The 27596-nt window shown below is 42.3% G+C and overlaps 1 protein-coding gene across 2 annotated transcripts; it reads left to right on the forward strand.

Annotated features, from left to right (window-relative positions):
- On the forward strand, window positions 1-27596 carry Slc18a1 (solute carrier family 18 member A1). Of its 2 annotated transcripts, XM_051181915.1 has the most exons (16): window positions 1-121; window positions 1774-2040; window positions 3896-4250; window positions 5423-5481; window positions 9619-9702; window positions 10550-10642; window positions 12118-12207; window positions 12430-12473; window positions 14621-14681; window positions 14753-14848; window positions 23063-23141; window positions 24278-24329; window positions 25499-25562; window positions 25807-25926; window positions 26143-26276; window positions 27486-27596. In XM_051181915.1, exons 2-16 carry the CDS (start codon window positions 1917-1919, stop codon window positions 27594-27596), a joined length of 1566 nt encoding a protein of 521 aa, XP_051037872.1. In that variant the 5' UTR covers window positions 1-121; window positions 1774-1916. The 2 variants fall into 2 exon arrangements, with proteins under 2 accessions (XP_051037872.1, XP_051037873.1); XM_051181916.1 differs by lacking the exon at window positions 26143-26276 and having other exon boundaries at window positions 27486-27581.

A 27596-nucleotide genomic window follows, 5' to 3' on the forward strand; every position in this document is an offset into this window, starting at 1 on the left:
CTCAGATAACAAGCCGCAATAAATCCATCTGCACATCCACTTTCAGAGCACAGACTCTCAGCTGTCTTGCCAATAGCTGCCAATTTCTCTCTGAATGCCTCACATCAAGATGAACTGTAAGGTAAGGTAAGGTGTTTTTTTTTTTGTTTTTGTTTTTTTTTTTTTTGGACAAATGTAATTCTTTCTCAAAATTTCTGTTTCTTATTAGAGCATTTTGACTGTTCAGTTTATTACTGACGGATTGACAGATATTTTGCTTTTTTGATTTATTTTAATCTCTCCCTACTTATTTTACTCTAATAACTTTATTTTTGTTGCTTTTTTTTTTTTTTTTACTCTTTCCTTATTTTCATTCTATGTGTATTAAGTAAGTTTGTAGTTCAACATTTCTCACTATACGAAAATGTGAAGGCTCCCAGGTATGTGGTTCCTGGGTCAACATTATCTGGAAATTTGTTTCACTTGGGAGCTTGCTCCTTGAATTGTAGTGTGGAAGATATTCTTCTAGCCTGGGGCATAGAAGACACCTTCTCAGTGCCTGGGGTACTTTTGCTATTTGAGGCTAACATTTAAGCCCATAGATAATATTCAAAATTATTTACTGTTTGTTTTATGAAACTGGTTCACTATAGAATATTTTGAAATGATAAACAAAGAAAAGAGTAAAATCCCTGGTGATAAGTAACCAGCACTTGAATGTCCATCTTTCTAGTCTTTTAAAAAATAAGCTATGTTTTTATGTACAAATGTCAAGCTATGAATGTAACATCTTCTCCATATTATACATTTTATGACAGTAGTCTATTTTCAGTGTTACTGTATTAGTATTGTTGGCACTCTAACAGAAGCCTCATAAAGAGCAAATGGAATCATCTCAGAAATTTCAATTCCCTGAGGTTAGACAAGGATCATGTGATGATAGCATAAATAGGAAACTACTGATACAGAACTCCTTAGGGAATTCATTGTTAAAGTGTCTTATTTAGGCAGCAATCTAGTTTAAATACAAGAATACAATTAATTCCAATGTACAGCCACAATATATGAATATATGAATATATGCAAATATATGAATTAAGATGCTTGGGATTTTATCTCCATTTGATAGCAATTATGTAACACAGGACAAATCTTTCCAGCTCCTGAGTCTTTTTTTTTTTTTTCCTTTTACTGTTTTGTTTCTGGTTAATGCTAATGCTCGTCAGTGGATATACAGCCTGGGTGACACACAATTTTGCAGTCTCTTATACCATAATTTTTGAGTGGTGATGAACATAAAACTTTTTTCTGCATAGTCATAAGGTTACCTTTATTTGCATTAATGTTATTTTTGAGGCAAGGTCTTGCTGTGTAGCTGTGACCTGGATCTCTATGTAGTTCAGGCTGGCCTCAGTCCTCCTGGCTTCCTCCTAGCTTCACCTCCAAAGTGCTGGGATTACAGGTGTGCACCACCATGCCTGACTCATGAAGGAACTCTTAAAAAGTTATTTCAAAATTACAATGATTTAAAAATGAGTGGAAAAGAGAATGTAATAGTTCAGGTGATGCCCACACCATTCATACGAAAGGCTGATGTCTGTCATTTGGTCATCTGTGGAGGCTGTTCAATGCAGTGTGTGCAATTTCACACATAAATCCCTGGTAAGCAAAGTTTCCTTCAAGGTGGTGTGGGAAATATGAAATTATTGGGATTATACAAGAAATGAGCAGACAGGCATGGAAAATTCAAACTCGTTTGCTACTTGCAACCCTTCCCATTTTTGATTTGAACAGTGAGCTTTACTGGACCAGGCAGACTTCCTCTTCTTCTATAAAGGTGACAGAAGACCCACATCTGTCCAGGAACGTTCCTAACCACCTGGAGAAGACCCCTGTTTTCCCATTCCCTACCCAGCCCAGTCCTCTGAAGGCCTACCATGTTTCAGGCTGTTCTGGGTGCTCCTCGACGGGTGCTGAAGGAAGGGAGAGAGTCCCCACAGCTGGTACTGGTGGTAGTGTTTGTGGCTCTGCTCCTGGACAACATGCTGCTCACTGTGGTGGGTACGTTTGGGGCTTTTTGTGTGAGGGTGTATCTGCTTTGGGTCACAGCGGGCAGCATGAACCCTGTTTGATTTCATCAATGAGAAGACTTGTTAAGTTTTTCATATGGAAACAACATGGAGATTGGAGGGCTGGAGAGAACAGTAGGCAGCAGGGTCTGAAGGCTGTCAACTTCAGACTAATGACTCCAGAGGACCAAACAAAAACAGGTTCAGAGGTGCCTGTCAGGAAAAGAAGACCTAAGCCAGAATGTAACTTCTTCACCATGTGTCTTCCCATGGTTGCTGATAACCCTGGATCCACCTGGGGCAGTGAGCAAGGTTTTCCTAGGATGCTTTTCCAGCCTCTTCTTTGCAAACATAGGACATTCAAGTCCTTACCAGGCCTGATATTGTTTGCAATTCATTGCCCACAGTCCCACCTTTTCTGACTGACATTTCATTAATTTTTACATGATATTACAGAAGCATAAGTACCATAAGTACTAGCAAGTTGTCTCTCCTGGGTGAAATATATGCTTTAAAGAAGAGTCATCTTGTGACAAGTAGACAATCCAATACAGTCAATACTCATTTCTTCTGGTTCTATAATTATATTAATACAATTCTCACAAACACTGAAATAGCAAATAAGGAATCTTTGAATTAAAGTGAAATATGCTTATATACTCTTCACTTCACCAAAAACATTAAATCTTGTCATAAATGTGTCTTAATAGGTTCTGTCTCTTTTACAAAAAGCTTAAAGATGTTAAATGACATGTCCAAAATTTGCAGTGGCAAATTCTGGGGCTGGAATTCAACACCCGTGAACTGCCTCAGAGCCAGAGTTTCTCATACCACACTGCCAGAACCTTAGCCTTGCCAGCCCTCTGGTCATCTTGGAGCTGATACAAAGAGGCAGAACCAGCTTTGTTCTACTTCAGCTGGAATATGTGAATTGGGTGACCATTATTTTTCCTATTTTGCACCCATATGTGAAAATCATTATAGGTCATCATCAATATTGGTTCTCAGGTTATGTATAATTATTTACAAGTAGGTGAATTAACCAGTAAGGATGCCACAAATTCATAAATTTTAACTATATGGTAGCTAGAATTTGGTTCTTTAGCTAATAGGACGATTTGAGCATGTGTGATCTTGAGTAGGCTTTAAATGATGTCGCATAGGAGTCTTCTTCTGCATAAAACCAGACCTCATAGTAATGCCTTTGGACTTACTAATGGTAAAAGGCAAGCTAAACAGACAAACCCCTAATGAAAATGTGAGGGGGAAAATTGGGGCTCTGTTCTCTTGATCCTGTGTTGTGGGTGGAGATGGTCACTTCATTTTTTTAATTACTGTTTTGTCCTATCTTGTTTATCTTAAATACCTTTAATTTATTTAATACCCATTATTTAGATTTCTTCCATTTTGAGTACTTGTCAGTTACTAGTATTTATGTGTGCCATAAGTGTGATTAGAATGTTTTATTTGCAGTAAAACGATCTCCAAAAATTTCCTTTTGAAAATACTTTTTCCTCATTTTTAATTTTTACGTCCCCATCTTACTAAATATTAAGTGTTCTGTGATCATTTTGATGCTCATGTGTTTTGGGAACAAAAGTGAAATGAATCTGTTATTACACCAGAATGTTTGTTTTCAACTCACAGATCAAATGTGCCTTAATAATTTGTTTTCATTTAGATGTCAAACAGTTGATAGATTTGCCATTTTTATCGTTGGAGATCTGCTTATTTGTAAATAGCCTATTGCACATTTGAACAAATAAACCAGTGGACAGTATTTTTCTATTGTTAAAAAAAAGGATCTCTGTCTTTGAGTTTCCTTACATATCCTCATTGATTTTCAGTGCCCATTGTGCCTACCTTCCTGTATGCAACAGAGTTCAGAGACGTCAACTCTTCTTTGCATAGGGGTCCTCCTATAAGCTCTCAGCAAGCACTCACCTCTCCTGCCTTCTCCACCACACTCTCCTTCTCTGACAACACCACCATGACTGTAGAAGAGCATGTGCCCTTCCATATAGCATGGACAAATGGCACCATCCCTTCTCCAGTCACTGAAGCTGGATCAGCACCTAAAAACAACTGCTTGCAAGGGATAGAGTTCTTGGAAGAAGAAAACATCCGGGTTGGGGTTCTATTTGCTTCAAAGGCTTTGATGCAACTTCTGGTCAACCCATTTGTAGGACCTCTTACCAACAGGTAATTCAGTAGTTACAGTGTCTGTCTTAGTCACTGCTCTATTGCTGTGAAGAGACACACCACAATCAAGGCAACTTTTGTAAGAGAAAGCATTTAAATTCAGGTCTTGCTTACAATTTTGGAAGTTTAGTCTATTATCATCATGGCATGAAACATGGTGGCAAGTAGGTACTGGAGTAGTAGCTGAGAGCTACATCCTGATCCATAAGCAGAGAGAGAGAGAGAGAGAGAGAGAGAGAGAGAGAGAGAGAGAGAGAGAGAGACACTCTGGAGTTGGCATGGACTTGAAAGCCCACTCCCAGTGACACACTTGCTCCAACAAGACCACACCCCTTAAACCTTCTAATCTTTTTAAAGTGGCACTCCTTTGTGACTAAGTGTTCAAACAGCCTATGGGTGCCATTCTTATTCAAATGCCACAGTGTCCCATCCACATAGTACAGACTTGGGCTTAGCACAGAGTTCCGGGTCTCATATAGGTCAATGGTTCTCAGCCTTCCTAGTGTTGTAACCCTTTAATATAGTTCTTCTTGTTGTGCTGACCCCCAACCATACAATTATTGCATTGCTACTTCATGACTGTAGTTTTGCTACTGTTACGAGTTGTAATGTGAATATCTAATATGCAAGATATCTGATGTGTGACCACTGTGAAAGGATCATTCCATCCTCAAATGGATCATGACTCATGGGTTGAGAGCTATGGTATAGGTTGCTATAAGAGAAAAAAATGCTCTGATGCCGAAGGGAGCTGGAAGTTTGGAAGCTTGTTATCCCAAGGATAATAGGTTATTGGTGAAGTGTTACAGGCGTCACACTTTCTTAGTGATGTGAATATTGAATACCAAGAATAGCTGGAGGTTGGAGAGCATGGCTTGAATGGGATGGAAGAGTGAAAAAGACAGTCTGAATATAGTTTGAAGCTCTGGCTTCCGAGAAATCTCATCTAGGATGATCCTGAGGTTTTGAGAGATACCTTTTCTGGAGAGGATAATTTGGGTCTTTTATGGGTAGATTTACATGTTTGTTCATTGATGTGTATGCATTCACATATGAAAAGCATGCTCCCAGGTTAACCCTATCTCTGTTCCTACTGAGATGAAAACAAACAAACAAACAAAAACACGAATGCCTACTTCAACACCATCTTTCTTTGTTCACTTCCGTTTTAGGATTGGCTATCACATCCCCATGTTTGCTGGCTTTATGATCATGTTTCTCTCCACACTAAGTAAGTCATTTGCTTCCATTCACTAAGCATATTTGATTCCATCATGTAAATGTAGTGTAAGGGAGCAGGATTGAGTTACCCAGAGGAAAACAGGACATCTGAACAAGTCAACTGGGACACTGACTGAAAAGTTTTGAAGTCATTTGAACAGGGCTGGGATAGTCTTAGTAACCACCTCCTCTAGTTGGAATCATTCTCCTCTTCTACAGGAGAAAGGATTCTAAATCATGACAGCTGTTTGAATGTATACACTATGGGATATACGTGTGTGTGTGTGTGTGTGTGTGTGTGTGTGTGTGTGTGTAACTAATCTCTTGAGCAAGCTTACTACAAGCCTTCAATCTTTTAAAAAGAAATAGTATTAATTTAATGTGCTATGGTAAAGGTATTATTTTGGTATGCTATGGTAAGGGTGGCTAACAACAACAAAAGAACATTGTATCATAGTAACTAGAAAAGTCCCCAAATCCTACTTTTTGCCCAACGAAGGACATTAAGGGTAATACCCTAGGAAAGTAAATTTGCTAGAGAAACAGGTGAGTAAATGACAAAGCCTGTCCAGTACCAGCTTTATGTTCCCAATAATGTGGAAGTGGGATCAAAACAGTGAGATGAACAAGCCTGACGTGTGACCCGGAGATGTGAAGGGACGAAGCACCGAGGTGAGTTGTCCACTTTCAGGGAATTAATGCAGGGAAGGCACCTGCAGATCTTCCTTTGGTTCCTACTGCCTGTGCTAACTCCTTGCTCCAAACTGCACAGCTTCTCCCTCTTGATTTTTTTCTTAGTTTTCTATCACACATCCTTGTTATTCCCCCTTCTCAGCTTTTCTTTCCTCTACAGTAACCCAACCCAAAGTTTGATGAAAATTAGTTGCACTTAGAGATGAAAGGAAGTCTGAAGTGCAAGAGCTTGAAATGGGATGCTTTTGCTGAGAACTGGAAATTCTCTTGGGTAATTATAACAGAATGAAAGAAAATGAAGTCACCAGGCTCTACTGCTTAGTTCTACACTCAGGGTCACAGACAAGGCCCTCATCAAACTCTGTGGGACACTAAACAAAACCAAAACCAGTAAATGAAGGCAAGAGATTCATGGGGTGGAAGGGCTGGTTGGGTTCAGAGGAAAATGGGAGAGGGTGGTGGGGTGAGGACCAAAGTGCACAAGTATGAAGTGATGAAAGAACAGAATTTGCTCATAAGAAAAAATGTTAGAAACTTGTTAGCAGTATTCACTAGTTTCCCCTAAGTTCAGTCTGCGTTAGAGAACACAGTCTGTGTTAAGGAACACAGTCATCCAATGTGACTTATAAGTTCATTAATTTTTTTTCTGGAACACATGTAAAGAATGAAATATGTTCTAGGTGTCTCGAGGAGGGTGTGGTGGTTGTCTTGGGAATTATGACCATACCATGCAAAATAAGATGATGAAGTGACCCAAGCAATTTAGCACAAAATCCTTTGCCTGCTCCTCTGCCAAGAGATAGTAGATTAAAAACCTTTTCTATTCACCTAACTTTATGTGTTAAATAACAATTATGGTTTACATGAGGTCACTAGTGTTGCTCTACTGAGTTAGCCCAATTCTATTAGAAAGAACATATATTTGGCTGTTAGGATAGCCTATGTAAGTCTTACTTTGGGTTTGAATAAAATAATAAGTAAGAACTGAGCATGCTGGCACATGCCTGTAATCCTAGCACTTGGGAGCTAGAAGTAGGATGCTTAGAAGGTCAGAGTCATCTTTCGCTATAGTGGGTTCAAGGCTAGCCCAGGCTACATGAGACCCTGCCTCAAAAAACCAAAGTTACTAAGAAGCTGCTCGTGCTTATAACTCCTCTCAAAGCTGCACCCTGGGACTTCTTGATGTAACTGGGAGACAAATAATGGCCCATATTAATTTAGAAAAATGAAAAGGAGTCAGGTGGTGGTGGCTCATGCCTTTAATCCCAGCACTTGGGAGGCAGAGGCAGGTGGATCTCTGGGCATTTTAGGCTAGCCTGGTCTACAAATTGAGTTCCAGCACAGTCAGAGCTGTTACAGAGAAAAATCCCATCTCAAATAAATAAATAAATAAATAAATAAATAAATAAATAAATAAAACCCAAACCCAACCAAATAAACAGAAAAGGAAAATGATTGTGTTTTTCTCAATAGTGTGACCAACTATCCTGATTTTCCTGGGATTGAGGTTTTCCACAATGTGACTTTTAGTTCTGGCACTAAAAAAGTTCCAGGTAATGAAAGACAAATTGGCCACTCCATTCTTTAAGGATATAAAAATAGTGGGGTTTGAGCATACTAGATATTAGAACATCTGAGAATGGGCACTGGAGGTCAAAAAAGGAGGGACCAAGAAAGTGTGCTTTTGGGAGATCATGAGTGGTTGGGTGTGGTCATGTTGGGCTGTAACTGAAGATCATAAAACACAACTAAAGACACCTATAATAAGTGGTCAGGAGGATTAAAGTTTGTCTGAATCAGGCACCTAGGGAAGGATTTTTTTGAGATATCATTTGGGAGTCAAGGATGAGTGATGTCTGGGACTACCAGCACAGCCTCTAAACCTGTAATTTAGTTTGAGACAGCGCTCTCCAGTTTGCCTCTCAATTTCATTGTGTTAGTCTCAAGTAGATAATCTGTCTTCAAGGGCACAAACTGGATGTGCTCCTCCTTTTTCACATCTGCTATCAGTCCAGTCCAGTCCAGTAGTGTACCCAGCATCATTTAATAAACCCCAATTTGATTTTGTGGAAGCACCTTCCACCAAGGGGAAAGGTCAGCTAGAATGTAAGACGTCTTCTACCCAATGTCTATGGTCTTTGAGGTGCACACAACAGATGGCCCAGGAGGGTCTAGCCATGGCTAGGGGCCAATATGATGTAATGCAGGATCCAGGAGTAGGGTTAGGTACCAATTAGTAGAATATCAGACTCTCAGCAAGAAGTACCCCGCCTTCCTTCCACTTTGTACTGATTTGATTTATGCATCTGTGGCTTCTCAGCTTTTTCATCAGTTTAAAATAAGTCCTAACTGAATATTGGAATGATTAAGTAGTTAACTTCAAGAACAAAAGACAAATATCATCATGCTTTCTTCTTTTATATTTAAATATGTTAATTCTGAGAAACATGAGTCTTATCTCATAATGCATGCTTAAGATCTATGTAATAGTGACTCATCTTTATGGAATCTGGATCAGCTTGCTAATTCTTGTTTTTTCTATGAAAAATCTGATGTTTATTTATTATGTTATTTATTTATTATATGCAATGAATGCCATTCAGTACATTAAGGTCAAAGGACAACTTGAAAACAATTGGTTCTGTCCTACCATGTGGGTTCCAGGGATCAAACTCAAGTTGCAGTCTTGACAGCCAGCACCTTTACCCACTGAGCCATCTCTCTAAAAAAAAAAATGTTATTTTATTAATGTCTTGCTTTGGTTTTTGCTGATGTGATAAAATATTGTTACCAAAAGCAACTTTGTTTTTAAAAAAAAAGGTTTATTTGGCTTACAGAGTATAGTTCATGGTTGGGGAAAGCCAAGTCTGGAACCCGGGAGGCAGAAACTGATGTGGAGATCATGAAAGAAAGAGGCTTACTAGCTTGCTTCTAATTGCCTGCTTAGCTACCTTTCTTACACAATCCAGGACCATCTGCCTAGGAATGGCACTGCCCATCTTGGGCTGTGCTCTCCTGTATTAATTAGCAATCAAGAAAATGCCTAACAGACATGGCTACAGGCCTATGTGATCTAGGTAATTCCTCAACTGAGGTTACTTCTTCCCAGATGACTCTGGGCTACCTCAAGTTAGTTGCCAAATCTGACTGTGACAGCATAATTAACCTAATATCTAATAATGGGCTTTGTTATGATTGTGTCATGCATTATACTTTTGATCATGTTCATCCCCCTCCCCAATTACCTTCTTTTATCCCCCTGACTCTCATAGATAATCTTCCTCTTCCCAATGAGCCCCATTTACTTGTCTTTTTTGGTGACCCAACAAGTTTAATTAGGTTTACTTATAGAAGCATGAGTGAGGGACTATTTACACCCTACTAGTGGCTACACCACTGAGGAAAATGTTCTCCTCATGCCAACCTGGATCATTCTGAGTCTTCTCTTCTGCAGTGTTTGCTTTCTCTGGCACCTATGCCCTGCTATTTGTGGCCCGAACCCTTCAAGGCATTGGATCTTCATTTTCATCTGTTGCAGGTAATGCTGCAACACACACACACACACACACACACACACACACACACACACACACCACCACCACCACCACTATTACTACTGTTTAACTACTTCAGGTACTACATAAAATTTATTTGAGGAAATTAAGGAAAAACTGATTGTGGACTTGTGGGAGGAGCCCATAGATCCCTGGCCTGTGTTAACTTCAGATGTTATGCAGGTGCAACTAGCTCAAATCAGAATGAGCCAAGGTCAGGTTCTTTATCTACACCCACTTCATGGCCTTTCCTTTGCATTGCTTTTATTTAATAGACACAGTTATTTCAGTAATGTCATCGTAGTTTTCAAAGTATTTCTCAGCAAAGAAGTCACAGCATCTCATGAGACTGCTGCTGTGATATGCCTCTCACACAACTGAATGGCCTGATAACACAGTTGCTGCATGTTGCCAGCCTGTTCTCTCTCCAGGGTGCCTAGTTTTTCCTTGAGCACCACTGAATACAATAGTCCACTAATATGTTTTCTTTTCCTGGCCTGGTCTGTGACCTCCTCATGCAAGGAAATATATTTGGAAATGACAAAATCCTATGAAACATGAAATAATTAGACAATAGTATTATTATATTATCCTTCCTCTAAGGCTTTTTATTTTTTTAACAATATTAACAATATCAGCACAAAAATAAGTTGCATGTAGGGAAAGAGGGAGTTGCAACTGTAGGAGGCAGTATGAGCTATGTTTTATAACCCCTCCAATGAAATATCCAGCAAAGACAGTCATCAAGATATTATAAGGCTAGGACCAAGGGCTGTAAGAAGCAATCAGCAACCTCCCATATGCCAACTTCAGCTGTTCTTTTCTGTGCAGGACTTGGGATGCTGGCCAGTGTCTATACTGACAACCACGAGAGAGGGAGAGCCATGGGAATTGCTTTGGGGGGGCTGGCTTTGGGCCTTCTGGGTAAGTAGCACCTAGACAGAATCCTGAATTCAGGAAATGGGGGTGATGCAAACTCCACAAAGATGGCTGTAGGAGTCAGGTACTTTCCTGTCATGGAAGATGCATAAGTATTTTCCTTGCCTTCTTGGCCCAATTGTGTTGACTCTTCCAGAAAGATCACTAGGGAAAGGTGTAAAGTGTATGAAGCTGTGCAGTGTATGAGTATCTGGAAAAGTCCTGAAGGCCAGTCTGTCCAAGGGAATGAATGTCCCTACATTACTGCCTCCCTCATCTCTACTTCCATGCACAGCTGGTGCTGTCCACAGGAGAGCTGGGCTTAGCTTTTTAGCTCCGCTAAAAAACGGAGTCTCTGCTGGTTTCATAGAACTAACATTTTTCAATTCTTATGACTTATGAATGGCTGTCCCCAGGCTAGATAAGAGAATTAGAAAGATTAAGGAGTTATCCAAAGTAATGCCAGGGCCAGGATAAGGACACATATGTTCTGTACTCAGAAGTCCCAGCTCCAAACAATATGTGTTTAGACTTCATGCTGACTAATTCTACAAGCTGCTTCCTTTTGCATTCTCTCCCTGCCAGGCACTATGCTGGCACAGATGACATAGAGGTTAAAGACCCTGCCCTCAGGGAGTTTACAAACTTGCCAAGGGGAAGACCCAAGTCTCCTTCTTCCCAGGTCTATGCCCTACTAGCCACCATGGTAGAGAAGAGAGGAAAGAAAGCTCTGTTCTTTGATAGTAGCCATATGGATACTCAGCCTTGGATGCAGGTCATATTAGAGTCCTTTATAACAGTTGCTTTTACAAGAAAGAGCATGCTACATCTCACAGAGCCCCTTCAATGTCAGCTGCTCCCTTTTCCATGGTTTGAACATGGCACTAACCTCCTACAGGTTCTCTTTCACCCACCTCCTCCTTCATAGTACAGACTACTATGTTGGTGTTTCTTCTCTGCTAAAAAGTAGCATGTTTCTCAATAACCAACACGGCTATTGCTGTTTACATCAAATCTGGATACCTGGAACCCTTGATTAGTGTTGCTTCAGTGATCTTCATCTTTATATTTCCCCACAAAATACTCTTGCTGCATTAATATCAATTTTTACCCCCATGTGTGTCCCCATTCAGACCCTACAGTGTTGTTCCTACACGTGGTCCCAGGTGTAATAGACTTGGCAAAGTGCTTATGACCATCCTGCATGACTTATTTCATTAGACTTACACAGTATTTTGGGCACAAGACTGTTTACTATTGAGCGTTTTGCTCCATTTCAATTACTTGTCCTGTTGCCTCTCCCATCCCTGCCCTGCTATATTTCATTTAGTAGAAAGGAATTCCTTGAGGACAAGACTGAATCTTCCCACCTCTGAACCCCCAATTCCAGTGGTGCTTAGAGCCCCAAGGCCTTCAGTAAAGGCTGAGTGGGTGATGGGGAAGAGTTACATTGCAGGTGCCTGTGCTGCCTTCCGTTTCAGTGGGAGCACCTTTCGGAAGTGTGATGTACGAATTTGTGGGCAAGTCTTCTCCATTCCTCATCTTGGCCTTCCTGGCACTTCTGGATGGAGGTAGGTCAATGCTGATACTTCCAGGCAGAGAATAGCTCAGCTCAGGTTGAAAATACATGATGCCATGGTGTCTATCTTGACATGTTTAGATGGGTCAAGGACTGACCAATTTTAGGAAAAAAAAATGAAGAAACTGAGGGAGTCAAGCTACACAGCCATTAGTAGTGTACTGGATAATTAGTGAATAAACAGAACTGTCCCTTGGTCTCCCTTTTTTCTCAGCTCTCCAGCTTTGCATCCTATGGCCTTCCAAAGTGTCTTCTGAGGTAAGTGGACATGAAACTCCATTGCTCTGGAATAAATAGCATGGCTGAACACAGGAGAAAGGGAAGTCAGGAAATTGAACCCCAGATCTGGATTCCAGACAGGCCTACACTTAGAGTAGCAAAGGAGTCTGGCTTGGTATTAGACGAAGACAGAAGTGAGGCTGTAGAAAGAATTAGGTGTTTTCTATGGAATGACAAATGTGATGGAGACCTCCAGACAAATAAGAACATCCACAGTTGAGCACCATTCAGTTATGGTTAAGAAATATCAGTATTTATGTTTATCTGACTTCAAGACAAAGTTACTCTGAGAAATCCAGATGGAGCTATATTATGAGGGTCTGGGTAGAGCATTGAGCAAGGAGCTTCCCAGCATGTGACACTGGTTAAGGAGGTGCTGGTGTGTAGGCATTTGTGTGTGTGACAGAAACAGTGATGCCAGATGAGAAGGGAAGAGTGTGTCTACCATTCCTGGGTCAGACTGTCTGAAGTCAAGGAGAAGGGATTGTAACAACAGAAGTAGAGAAGGATTGGATACCACTGGAAGGGCAAGCATGTGTCTGAGCTGGAGAAGATTCTAGATGTGAAGAGCAAGGATATGAGATCTGTTACAAATTTTGATAGAAAGAACTTACTGTAGATGGTGTTACTGTGGCCTGAATGTCAGTGGGAAGACTATAAAGAATTTTTTCTTGAATGTAGTAGAATACTTTGTTGTATGAGTCAGTAGGGATGTAATCACTTCATAACATTAGTATAGTATTTTGGGGAGGTATAGACCATTACCATCTAGGAGCCAAAGCTATCTAGAAAGATATATTCAAAGGATATTAACTTCTCTTTTGCTATTTTTCCTTTTCCTTCTCTCACCTCTATCTCTTGAAAGTGACCACTTTAATTCTGTTCTTTGTTTTTGTTTTTTTCCCAATGATTTATGTGTTTTCTTACACTTATCCCCCTTCCTTCCTTAAAAGCTAACATACTCTATATGCTTCTTTACATTCTCCTTCCCCACTTAATGTATGCTAAAACACACCCCCCACCCCCCCACACCCTTATTGTTTTGTAGTTTTATGATCCATATTAGGGAAGAAAATGTTTCCTTCTGTTTCCTATTTGTGCATTTAGGGGGTTTTCAGTATGTTGCCATCACAAAGAATACTTCAATTAATAACTTCATGAACATGCATTGTATAATATTGGAAGTAATGTTTTCTTCTCCATCTGACCTTTTCTCTCTTCCTCCTTCCCCACTTCTGGCAGTGCTGTAGTAGGAATTAAACACAGGGCTATGCCCAGCCCAGAAGAGCACTCCACCACTGAACTATAGATACCCCAGCTCTGGCAGTTATCATTACATATCTTTAACTGTGATGTTTGCTAACTTCTTTGTGTATATGTTTACTATTTATATCCATTTCTTTACTGTGATTTGTATATGGCATGAGAATATTATAATTTTGGCTTGGGCACATCTGTATTTATCCATTGTTGTGTGTGCATTGTATGGGGTTATTGTATCCAGACTGTTAAATGTCATATGTGATAGAGTAGAATGCACACAAGAGCTTAGGAAATACTCTTCAGTCAGGGGACACTGTGGGAAGGTAGAATTTGAACTTGATCTTGAAGAACAGGTAAGATGGAGAATTAGGGGAATGAGAAGGTTGGTAATTTGGTTAAAGGTAACAACAGGAAGGTGAGGGGTCCAGGTGTAGCTGGTATATATGAGAGAGGGGCAATCAAGACTAGTCATTGGGTGTTCAAGCTCCCCAGCTGCACAGTATAGCTCAGAATGGACCAAAGGGAGCACTCTGCCTGTTGTCAAATGTTGCCTGTGGATCAAACAATGTCTCCAGAGAGATATAGTAGAAAGGCCTGAACACTTCCTGACAATCCTGGCCTTGCTTCCATTCATTGGAGGTAGGGATTATGTCCAATACATGTATGATTGTCTCAGGACTTGAACACAAGATGGACTCTGTCCCTAGCTGTGATAACAGACATGTCACATCCTTTCCCTAGACCCAAGTTTCTTGGTTTTTACAATAAAGGAGCCAATGATATCTAAGGTTGTATCTGAGATGTTGTGAAAACAGTTTCTGAAGTCTGTGGAAATGCAAGGTTCATGTTATTTGTTTTCTCAGAATGCCATGGGAACTCCACTTCTGACACTTCTCAAAGACCCTTACATCCTGGTAGCAGCAGGTAAGCTGAGCATGACTTCCTTCTGTGTGAAGAGTCAGGCAGCCACATTGGCTCACAGAACTGTCTCTCAGGTTCCATCTGCCTGGCCAACATGGGAGTTGCCATGCTGGAGCCCACACTGCCCATCTGGATGATGCAGACCATGTGCTCCCCTGAGTGGCAGCTAGGTAAGTGACCTGGGTCCCCACCAATGGCTAAGGCACCAGGCAGGTGATGTGGGTTTTTTTGAGGGTAATCAACAACCATCAAGTACATATCAAAACCAATCACATTGTCACTACACACCCTTCTGTTGCCCTATATACTCTATGAAGGGTGTTCAGCATCCATCCAGGTCCAGAATAGAGGCCCTCAGTCTCTTCTGCTTCATGGAGGCCTTGCGATTTGAGTGAGCTTAGAGAGAATGCCTGGGCCTCTCTCAGGAAACCTGAGGACAAGGGGGCAAGAGAGGCTACGTGCAAACAACTCAATCCCTACAGGCAGAAGAGGTTTGTGGTGCTTCGGGAAAGTTGATAAGAACCGGATATAGCACATGGACCATAAAAAAATATAGAATCTAATTTTAAGGGACCAATTCAAAGCAGGGCTCCAGCTGTACACTTAACTTCAAATTGAATTTCTTGGGCTGTAAGTGCCTCTGACTAAGACAATTAATTGAGTTAGGCAATGATCAGTGCAGATAACATCTCTTCCAAAGAGGTTCTGGACACTCTGGCTCCTGGTACTAGGGAGCCACTACAACTTGGAGCAGCCATCCCCCAGCAATCATTAGCAGCCTCACCTACAAGTTACAGGTCACTTGGTTACCATGGACCAGCATCTTATACTAATTCCTCAGTGCTGTCTGTATCTATAAACTCTACACATTCTAGATGATACTGGGGCTTCGAAGTAAGTTGTCTAAAACAAGTCAACTTCACCCCACTCCTTTTCTTCAACTTTATTTTTGTTTTCAATATACCCTGACCACAGTTTGCACCACTCCTTCCAATACCCCCCACAAATCTTGTCTCTGCCCTAGATCCACTCCTCCATTTCCCTTCAGAAAAGAATAGATCTCCAAGGGATGTCCACTGAACATGGCATAACAAGGTACAATAAGACAGAACCTCATATCACAGCAGGGTGAGGCAACCCAGTAGGAGGAAAAGGATCCTAAGAGCAGACGAAGGAGTGGGAGACACCCTGACTCCCAGTTATGATGGCACACAATGATAGGGTTTCTTAAAGGAGGCTGAGGCAGGAGGATCACAAGTCCCAGGCCAGGCTGCGCTATACACCTATCTTTTTTTTTTTTTTCCTCGTGATTCTGTTTTTGTTTTGGGACTGGGTTTCTCACAGCCTAGTCAGGCGTTGGACTGGATATGTAGACAACTTAGCCTTGAACTCTTGGTCCTCTTGCTTCCATCTCCCTAGGACCTTAGGCTTTGAGGCATGTGCCCTGCATCCCATGGAACAAGTGACATTTCTAATGAGTTTCCAGGGAACAAGGGTATACACCATACCTGTTGTTAATCACCCTTATAAAAACAGTGCCCATGAAGAACATTTCTCCAGTTTGCAGGAAGAAGCAAAGGCAAAAACCAAACGAAACAAATAACAACAACAACAGTAAAAGCTGTTGAGAGTGATGTGTGGTCTGAATTGGACCTGGTACCACATGGCTAATGGGTTTTAGGTACTGCTGCCAAGTACAGAAGATAACACTGGCTTTGGAAATGGATGCACTCTGGTTTGAACTTACACCCAGCCATTTACCAATTATCATGCTGGAGAGCCCAGCTTTTTTCTTTTCTTATATTTATTTATTTAGACAAGATCTCACGATACAGCTTGGACAGATCTTGACTTCCCAATCCTCTTATCTCAACTTCCTTGGTGCTGGGATTATAGGTGTAGACCACCACACCTGTCTTCATTTCATTTGTAAAATTTATAAAAATCTTTCACTTCTTGGTCTTTGTACTTATTTCAGGGAGGTTAGTGCAATGCATGGGTTATAGGATTTACTAAGCTAAGAATTCATCTTGACAGTCATAGCTATGTGCAATCCACCCTTGAAGACAGGCTGTGAACAAACAGCCTGTGGGTGTTAATTAGCCTAGAACACAAAGTACTGCTGAAATACCAGCTAGGGTCCTGTGCTATGGAACAAGTACATGTTTGAGGGAAACCTCGCTTAGGAAATTTCACACAGTTTACAAGGATGTCAAGCAGACAGGGAGCTAGGCCAGCGAACTTCCTCTCTCTATGTATCAGCGAAACCATTCAGTAGTTATTACCTCTAAACTTTCAAAAGCAATTAAACACAAATGAACAGGTATAGTTTGAAGCAGATTGCCACCCTGTGCAGATAAAGTAGGCAAACACAGGACAGCATGCTCCACTTCTGCTGCCTAGAAGACAATATTAAAAGCAAACAAGAGGCTGCCAGGCCCTGGCCAACTGTTTACATTGGGCTTTGAAATCAGAGACATGGTACTTTTTATTGGGTTACATTGTTTCCTTGAGGTTCAAAGTGGTACAGGGAGGGGCTATGAGACCCAAAGAGACTCACACTACTGGTTCCAAGCACACCTTTAGGCCAGAGATGGCAACAAGTCATTCTGGTGGGCTTGTGTAGAGGAGACACCTGGCCTTGAAGTGAGATGCCTGGGTCCACCCTATCACAGGTCACAATAATGAAGGCAAGTACTCACAGGGAACTTCTTGTGTGCCAAGACAGTCTAAAAGATATGCAGTGTGTTCTCACTTCTTTTGTTTTATTTTTTATTTTCGACAAGCATTCGTTTTTTAAAATAATTTTATAGCTACAATGTATTTTTATCATAACCTTTCTAATTCTTACCACTTTGCCCTATTCTCTCTTTAAAACCATGGCCTTCTCTTTAATTATTATTGTTTTAGTGTGTGTGCACTCATGTATGTATACATTTGCATGTTCATGTACATGCATATATGTGTGTTTTTGTGTATCCTACTGAGTCCAATAGTGTTGTCCATATGGTCATGGGTGTAGGACTGACTACTTGGGCAGGGGCAATTTTCAAAGGGGCTCACTTCTGAAGAAAGCTATTTGTCTTTCCTTTTGATGCCTGGAGATCTTCAGTTAGGGAGGAGCTTTGTGAGCCCTTCCCCCATGTATACTGAAATACTGACCGGTGTGGTCTTGTGCAGAAAACCATATTATTGAGATTTCATGGTTGCAGCTTCCCATCACATCTGAACATGCCATATAACGACAGTTGCCTTGTCCTCAGACTCTTACAATCTTATGTATTGTGTTCTCTGAGTTTTGGGTATAGGGTTATGTCACTCTGCCTGTTTGGGGACAGGCTCTCTGAACTTTGGGTGTAGGGCTATGTCACTCTTCATTTGGGAACGGGCACTTTAAAGTTACTTGTTTTCTGCATTATGACCAGCTGTGTTTCTTTGCAATAGCTTCCAACTGCTACAAAAAGAAGATTTTGTGATGAGGGCTGAGAGCCTATGTAGTATTTTCTTGGCGAATCACAACCACCCTGTCCCTGTATTAATTTTATTTTTATAACAACATAGCCGAGGTGGGCTAACTTAATAAACTTAGGAAGCTTTGGAGGTGAATGGTACAAATAACATAGTGCTGGATGTTAGCAGCACGTACAATTCAGGATGCAATCCCATCCTTCAACCCACCCTCAGAAAAATTCTAGAGGTTCATGGGAGCCCCTTAATGTGTCCCTAGGAAAACCCCTCTGATGATCAAAGGACTCACCCCGCACCTTTAGCAGGGTCTCACATAGTGGCTTCTAACTCACTGTGTATTGAGAATGAACTTCTGATCCTTCTGCCCCCTCCTCCAGAATTCTGTGATGTGACCAGTTGTAGGACAGAACCCAGGGCCTCTTGCTCATGCTAGGCAGGCACTTTACCAACTGAACTATATCTGCACCACAGGCCTTGCTCTAAAAGGCCTTTTCCCCTCCCACAGAAACCTTCTGTGGAATAAGCCCCCAGTACATGAATTTCCCCTGGGGGGGGGGAGTCTCACATACAAACTATTTACAAACCTTTATTTAAAAGATTCTTTTGACCTGACCTAGTATGCCATGGCCCTTCTAAATCCTGGGTTTTGTGGGACTCCCTGACCTTGGCACGTATCAGCATGCTATCTTCCTCTCCTCTGCACCTCTCACCCTTGCTGAAGAGCTGGATACTTTCTTGAAAGCATCACGGAATCCTGAGGGTCCCTGATGACAGCCTACTCTGTATGTACCCTGTGGACAGTCTGCCCCTCGAGGCTTTGCTCTCTTTTGTTGCTTCTAGACAGTTTCTTCCCTGTTTACTTTCAAAGACCCCTGAATCCTTATAGTCCATCAGCTTTTACTGCCATCCACTGACCTCTTTGTTACCCTTTCTCCCACAAAAACTGTCACACTTGTTCTTTCCAACGCTATTCCTGTCCTGAAATAGTGACTTCACTGTCCTGGTGGATGAGGGTGTTAACACCTAAGCCTCCCACTTTCTCGGCTGTTTTCATGCAGTGATCCTTTTGTTCTTAATTTAACTACTAACACCACTCCTAATCCATCCCCTCTGTAATTTCAGTTCCAGGCAAACTAGTTAGCATCTTCCTGTTCTTTGCTTAATTTAACCTCAGGCCAGTCATCCACTGGCTTCAGGTCTCTTTTTTTTTTCCATCACTGCTCATGCCCTCCCCTCCCACGGCCGAACAAGTGCAGTTTGGCTTCTAGAGTCCTGCACTAGTGTCGTTTCCTTTGAAAGTCTTCTTTCCTTCAGAGACTGTCTTCTGGCAAAGTCCTAGCCCTGGTTAGACCTTTTAGTCTTGCCTCTGTCAGGAACAGTGAATAGAGCAGCAGTACAACAACACATCCAGGATGCTTTTCCTTATCTTATTTTATTTCTTGCAGTGCTGGGAATTGAACTCAGGGCCTCATGAATGCTAGGCAAGTGCTCTACTGAGACCCATCCCCATTGTCTTTATTATTGCAGTAGTAGAGACATAGATCTCATATATGCTAGATAAACACTCTGCCACTGAGCAAAATTTCCAGCCTTTTAAATTTTATTTTGTGATAGGCCACACCAACTTTCCCAGGCTGGCTTTGGACCTGTAGTCTCCCTGCCTCAACTTCCTGAGCATTTGGGATTGAAAGCATATGTTATCATGTCCAGTTCTTACCTAATATTGATGAGCACAAATCTAATGGTCTTCCTATATGCTGCTAATTATACTCTACTTTTCCTTCCAAACCAACTGTGTTGTTTTTATACTTCCCCAGTGAGACTTCTGTACACTCTACATCTCTACCTTTACCATGCTCAACTATTGCCTTTTCTTAGAAGGCAGGGCAAGGGGCTCCTATGGTCTGTCATCATTTGTCCACTTTCTTGCATCTGTGCCCTCGATAATGCCTTCTCTCTGGGGATGGTGAAACATTCCAGTGACTCCCCATCACCTTCTTAGCTGCATCCCTCACTTCATCAGTTTCTTCTCTCGTACTTTGCTACCTTTCAACAATAAGAACTTGGGCTAGAGATGGCTCAGTGGTTAATAGCACTTCCTGCTCTTCCAGAGGACTAGGGTTTCATCACCAGCACATACATAGTGCCTCATAATGATCTGGAACTCCATTTCTAGGGGACCTGGTGCCCTCTGATGACGCTTCATGGACAAGGTACACATATAGACATGGTGCACATATTTACAAGCAGACACACACTGATTCATATAACTAAAATTATTAACCTGGGTGTGGTGGCATACACCTTTATTCTTGGCAGGAGGCAGAGGCAGAGACAGAGACGGGGTGGGGGGAGTGGGTATCTCTGTGAGTTCAGATCCAGCTTTGTCCACATAGTGAGTTCTATATTGTTCTGTGCAGACTAGGATATCTATTCGTTTTTCCTGAGCTTTTGCAGGAAATCCCACCCATTTTCAATATTAAAACAAAAAGAGTTTGTGCTCTTAAGAAGTCTCTATTTGTAATTATGAATATTTGTGTGTGGCAGTGGACCTGAGCATGTGGGTGCAGCTACTTGCAGAGGCCAAAGGGGTCAGACCTCTCTGGAGCACAGGCAGGTGTGAGCCGCTCAACCTGGTTGTTATGGACAGAAGTCAGATCCTTTGCAAGACCAGTAAGCACTTCCAATCACTGAGCAATCTCTTCAGCCCTACTTCCATGATCCTAAAAGCCCAGTAGAGACCAGCTGGTCCTGAGCTTGTGTGTTCATGACCTCTCCCTAGAGCCCTGCCTATGCATCTGCTGTCTGGCTCCTCCCCGTGGTTGTTTCCAACCTTTTATGTACCCCTGACTTCTCCTCCCCACTGGTCTTCCCCCTCCCCATCACCCAGTTGGTTGAAACAAGAAGCTTTAGTTATCATAATTTCTCTCTTCTCACTCTCATTATGTCCCCACAGGAGCGAGAGCTTTACAACTCCACCTTAAAAAATACTTACAATTTTGCTCCCTCCTCTGCTTCGAAGTGGAGACTGCCTTTTCTCCAGGGTTTGCGAGAGTCTCTGCCTTCACTCTTGTCCTGTTGTTGTAAGACACTTTAGAAAACACAGGCTGGGCTGTTATTGTTTCCAAAGCTTCTCATGTGCTGTCTGCTCACAGGTGTCAGCACCAGGCAGCCTTCCTTTGCCTGCGGCACACTATGTGGTTTCTTCTTTAGGCCTCTGAGCTTGTGTTAGGTGTTGCACATGTTTCTGTCTTCTCTTTTTTGGTAAACAAGGTCTCAGCTTCAGCACCAACCCTCAGCCTTTCCTTGGCTTCCCAAATACATGGTTGTCTTTCATCTAGTCACCCTGACATGTGGCTACATGAAATGTCTTTCACATTTTTCAAAATTATTTTCTTCACTTAAGTTTTAGCATTTACTTTAGCATTAATATTTAGCACAGTAAAATAAATTATTTTAGCATTAGTTATTAATCTCTCCTTAAATGTGAGCTTCCTTTGAGTTATGATCATCTTTTATGTTTACTTCTTTGTTTTATGATAGAGTCTTGCTATGTAGACCTTGAATTTACAATGCTCTCTACTCAGCCTAGTAGAAAAGTTATTGGGGATCTCAATAAAATGGCCACATAATCCCAAGTACTTCTGCAAGGCAATAAGGTACATGAACACTTATCTGCTAACCGCTTAGCCAAGCAAGCACCTGCACAGGGCTCCTGGGCCTCACTCTCAGTGGTTAGAACTGGCTTTGCATTCTTACCTGATTGGTTAATGGACACTGTCATAGTAGATAAGAACATATATTAAGCATATATTTTGATTTTGGAGAAAATGCCAATATTTGTGTGTTTTCTATTTCTTTTTAAATTTTTCTCTTAAAATAGCACTTCCCTTCTTTGACTAAAGGCTTTCATTGAGAAGACAATACATTTTCACTGTGTTTGCTATGTCCTCCCCCATACTGGGATTATAGACTTGCACTGAATTTGTTTCGATGTTTATCTTTTAAAAATATTTTATATTTTATGTATGTGGATGCTTTGCCTATATGTATGTTTTATGCGCCACATGTGTGCCTAGTACCCAAGAAACTGGAGTTACAGATGGTTGTGAGCCATGTGGGTGCTGGGAGTCAAACCTGTGTCCTCAGTAAGAACAGCCTGTGCTCTTGACCACTGAGCTATCTCTCTAGCCATTCTGTGTTCTGTGTTGATCTTATTTACTGTTAAATTACTGGCCTTAAGAATACACGACAAATGGTATACTCATCAGAGGGAAAGAGATGGAGGGATGGGGGGAGAACTTAGAAATAACAAGTAAAATTTCCAAGTCACATAGTTGACAAGTGGACAAGCCACATGCTGAACCCCAAAGTGTATGCTCTGAAGTCTGTGTTCCAGATCATCTTACTCTGTTATCTCAAAGGCATGTGACCAGGATGGTAGTTAATGAAACATTTCCCAACTTGCTCCCACTGTTACCTGGCATGATATAGTAACAGCTCTGCTATACTCAGCTGCTGGAGCCATGGCTTGGAAAGGCAAAGACCACAGGCAAAGCAGTAAGAAGACAGATCATAGACAAGTGAGGGATTTGACTTCCCAGGAAGCTCCTACTCTTGTGCTGATAACCAAGTGAATCTTATACATGCCAGTGGCTTACTAAGTCACTTGTCAGAGCCTGGGAGCTGAGAGAATATTAAATATATTGAGGCTAAAAACTGCCATGTTTCTGAGGAAAGCAGGGCTGTGGGGTCCTGAAACCACTGCTCTTGAGTTGCACAAAGATCTTCAAAGCATACAGCAAAGTGGTTTGGGGACTTGGAGTTGGCAGGGGTACTTTGCTGAACTGTAGGAAATTAGGTGCTTTACATTAAATTGAACCTGTCCTAAGGTGAGCTTCTGTGTTCTTTCACAGGTCTGGCCTTCCTACCTGCCAGTGTGGCCTACCTCATTGGCACGAACCTTTTTGGTGTGTTGGCCAACAAGATGGGTCGGTAGGTAGCCTGACAAAGTGGAAGAGTGATTAAACTATCACTTAACAGTGTCTTTTGAGCTTGTTTCTGTACTTGGGACAGCTTCTTTGAGACACTCTAGGCCACAATGGTAAAAATTGCTGTGAGGGAGGTTGATGGGCAGGTGATGAGGACAGTATAGAGAATGGGTTATCCTGGGCTGATTGCTTTCCAGAGGCAGTGGTTACATAGATATAGCTCTTTATTTCCAGCTAAAGAGGTAATGCCACCCCAATAGCCAACAGCTGGAGAAAAAAAAAGCAGTTGCCAAGCTCTATTCCATGGAATCCTAGGGAATTCTAGAAAGGAACATCAGAAGCCCACAGTGTGTGTGTGTGTGGGGTGGGTGGCAAGAAGTATGAATGTAGATTCTCTCTTCCCCTACTACAGTGATGAGATAGTTTTGATTTTAATTTTATCATTATAGCTCAGTACAAAGAAGTAAACACATTTGAAAGCACTGCTTTAGATATGAGGAGATATGCATATTTCCATGTGGTTTTTGAGATGCATTTGTAAAACCACATATACCACAAGCAGGTAGAGTCTGAACTGGGCTGTAGCGATGGGCCAGTGGGTAAAGGCACTGGCTGTAAAAACCTAGTTACCCAAGTTCAATACCCAGAACCCACATAAAGGTAGAGGAGAGAACTGGCTCCACTAAGTTGTCCCTTGACCTCCACATACATGCTGTGATGTGCTTCCTCTTACAACAACCCCATTCCACACAATCTGCCCTCCCCCCACACAAATAATAATAATTAAAAGCTGTAAAAAGGAAGTAACCTGAACTGGCAGACAATAGTAATCAAGTGCATGAACATCTCCCTAGAGCCGAGTGCATTTGGAACCGACAGACCAGTTCTAAGGGAAACAAGCAAATCCCACTGGACTACTCCCAACCTGGCTATGAGAAGAGATGTGAGGTCAGGGAGGATAAGAGGTCAAGAAAAGGACAGGGACAGAAAGGCTGCAGCCTGCTCCTGCTCTCTGTCTCTATGAAGCTCCTTCCCCTAGTCTAAGGCGTTGCTTGAATTAGGGAGGGTGGGGCTGGCCAAGGTGGTGAGTAGCAGCCATCTCTCTGCAGACAGTGTGTGATGATGGCTCTCTTCTTCCAGGTGGCTGTGCTCCCTTGTTGGAATGGTGGCAGTAGGCATCAGCTTGCTCTGTGTAAGTACAAGAACAGGAGACATGGATAATTTTCCTTCAAATGGGCGGTAGGCTGACTTGGTAGGAACTTCTAGAAAACTATTTCTACATGAACGGAAATGAGATGCCATCCACTGAAGTGACATGCCATCAAAAGGAGGTGGAAAAGGAGAAGAATAGGCTGTGGGTGGGAGGAGCCGGAGGTGCGAGGCTGTGCTCATAGACATGAAGTGAAAATGTTGTTGTCTATTTCTGGAGCCAGCCAGGCAATGGTGTTTTATGTATCCACCAGCCACCAGGCCTGGTGCCATCAATGGCTCAGTCTCTAGAACCAGGACATTTGGTAGAAGAAGGAAAGCAGGGATTTTCATCTTCAAGAGCCCTTTGCCCTCTCAGGCCTCTACTGTCTCCTGTTCTCAGTGGAGACTGTCTGTTTGTCAGTCCACTTGGCTCCAGGCTCAAGGGATGTGAGGACAGAGCTGCTGAGCTTTGGGTACTGCATCCAGGATGAGCTGGAACCCTGGCGATAGGCATGGGCTCAGGCCTCCACCTTGCTTTGTCACTTGCCATTTATGTGTCTCTGAGCTACTCATGTCACCCTCTGCATAGTATCCTCACTGGAGGACTCTGCTTGCATGTCACAGGATATGTGAGGTAGTCTACATAGACTGCAGCATGAAGAGGGCACACGAAAGGCCCTCAGCAAGTCAGCCCTGCCATTGATAAATATGAGCACCTCTTGAGGTGTTGCCCCATAAGTGTGATGAGTTGTCAGTGCTAAATGGCGTGCTAAACCTTTGAAGGCTGTGTGATGGAATGGTGGGTTGGGTAACAGGTACCGAGGAAAGGGTAGGAACACTGCTTGAAAGGGAAGGGCAGGCTTTCAGTAAGGTGAATGCATGCCATAGCTTGCTCTTCTGGCACCCAGATGATGCCACCAGTCTCTCCAATTGTTGAGCTGTGAACTGTGGGGCTCATTTTTTTTTGTCTTTTTGCTACAATGATTACCAAGTTAGGGTTTCAAATAAATGTTGGGACTTGATTTGGTGGTGCAGGTCTTTAAAGCCAGCTACCCCAGGAGGTTAAGACAGGAGGTAGCACATGTCTCAAATACATGTCATGTGAAAACTCGGCCCGCAGTGCCCCATCCCAGTGGCACTCTCAGGATCTCTTCTTCTGTCCCCTTCCAGGTGCCTCTGGCTCACAATATTTTTGGTCTCATTGGTCCCAATGCAGGCCTTGGCTTTGCCATAGGTGAGTAGTGCCCTCAAAGTCAAAAAGAAACCTTTGAGAATTTCCTTTGGGTCAGGTTCCTTTCCTCCCCATTTTCCCTGGAATGGGAGAGAAGCTGGCAGATGTGCAGAGGTGGGTTTGTGGTCCCTACCTGGACCTGTGTTGGTGCTGAGTGTGGGGAAAGCAGGTCATGGAGGCAGAGTGGAGGGAGATGCTATAGCTATGGGTAAACTGACTGACAGCAACCTGCTTCTTCTGGCCACAGGCATGGTGGATTCCTCTTTGATGCCCATCATGGGATATCTGGTGGACTTGCGCCACACCTCTGTGTATGGGAGTGTCTACGCCATTGCTGATGTGGCTTTTTGCATGGGCTTTGCTATTGGTATGTTGGTTGGGGGGCAGATGGGAGCTCCCAGGCCTAAGTGACTTAGTCTCCCCTCTACATTGTAGCTAACAAGGATGTGCAACCAGAGGCCTTGTTCTCTTAGGGATCTGAACATAGTGGAATCTGTTACAGTCTCTGTGGTTACCCAGTTTTCCTAGCATAGTATCTCCCTAATTCAACAAACACTTGGAATTTGATTTATTTTTTCCACAGGCCCATCTACCGGGGGTGCTGTTGTACAGATCATTGGCTTCCCATGGCTCATGGTCACCATAGGTGTCATCAATATCATCTACGCCCCTCTCTGCTGCTTCCTGCAGAACCCCCCAGCTAAGGAGGAGAAACTTGTAAGGCACCCTGAGTTCTGGATAAAATACATGTCCGTTTCTTCCTGTGATTCCCCTGACCCTTCACTTCCTTTCTGCTGGCCATTTCTCTGTTGTGTAGCATTTCTGTTTCTCCTAACACACACATCCTTCCCTTTCCCTTCTTTCTCTAAGCAACCAGGTCCCCTATCACCTGGATCTTAAGTGAAGAAGGAATGGTCACGCATATCTGGTCTCCCAGCATTTGGGAGGTAGAGGTAGAAGGTCAGGGTTGTCCCTAGCCACATATGGAATTAAAGGCTAGCCTGGATTTCATAAGATCTACTTAAAAAATCAAAACAAAACAAAAAGAGAAAAGTGAGATCATGCTAAGAGTTCGGGATACTGACTGTAAAAGGCATCATGTGGTTATTATAGCAAGACTCAATTTACTAAGCTATATCTTGTATAAATAGCAGCATTCCACTGAGTATGTTCAGCTATTCACTCACATGCTCATTCATTTGAATGTGCCTTTATCCTTATCTGGTGGTGTAATTTAAAAAAAATTACCTCATTTATTTATTTTTATCTGTGTATGGTGTATGCAAGATAGTGTATAAGAGGACAGTGTTGTCGGATTGAGACAGTGAATAAGATGCTTGCCCCTTTGTCTGGGCTGGCTTTCCAGTGAGCTCCCAAGACCTGCTAGTCTCTATTTACCAGTGCACAGTCTTTTATATGGGTGTTGGGGATTCCAGCTCAGTCTTTTCTCTTGCAGAGTTAAGTGTTCATGCCTGCTGAGTCATCTCTCAGCTCAGGCCATGGCTTTCAAAGTAAAAAAAAAAAAGTCTGTAGGTAAAAAGATCCTGTACACTGTATAATATAGTTAATATGATACTGCATTCTTCTTATAGCATGAATACCTCAGCAGTCCTAGGAGCTCATGGATTTAGGAAGGATGCAGAAGCTTCTCAAAGGAATAGGAATAGGCAGAAGAGCATCCATTTCAGGCAGCTTATTGCTATGCCTTATACCTATTGATGCTAGGATTCAAGAACAAGCATATCAGATGTTTGTCCTGACTGGACTTGATATGCCTAGGTACCTTGGAAGGCCTGAGCCTATCCACAAGGCAGAAGGAGGATGATGCTATACTTACATCTGACGTTAAGCTTGGATGTGCTAGTGTGGACAGGAAACAGGATGGTCAAAGCTATACAATCTATCTATACTTGTCTCTTGCTGCAGGCTATACTGAGTCAGGAGTGCCCTATGGAGACTCAGATGTATGCAGCCCAGAAGCCCACACAGAAGTTTCCCTTGGGGGACAACAGTGATGATCCTAGCAGTGAAGAGTAA

Source organism: Phodopus roborovskii, unplaced genomic scaffold (assembly GCF_943737965.1).
Source record: "Phodopus roborovskii unplaced genomic scaffold, PHOROB, whole genome shotgun sequence".
NCBI classification, from domain to species: Eukaryota; Metazoa; Chordata; class Mammalia; order Rodentia; family Cricetidae; genus Phodopus; species Phodopus roborovskii.

Bases quoted from the DNA above. Each gene is read 5' to 3' on its own strand.
- Slc18a1 (XM_051181915.1), top strand. From the start codon at position 1,917: ATGTTTCAGGCTGTTCTGGGTGCTCCTCGACGGGTGCTGAAGGAAGGG. The intron at 14,682-14,752 runs GTAAGCTGAGCA...ACTGTCTCTCAG, and splicing joins TTACATCCTGGTAGCAGCAG to GTTCCATCTGCCTGGCCAAC. The intron at 25,563-25,806 runs GTGAGTAGTGCC...TTCTGGCCACAG, and splicing joins AGGCCTTGGCTTTGCCATAG to GCATGGTGGATTCCTCTTTG.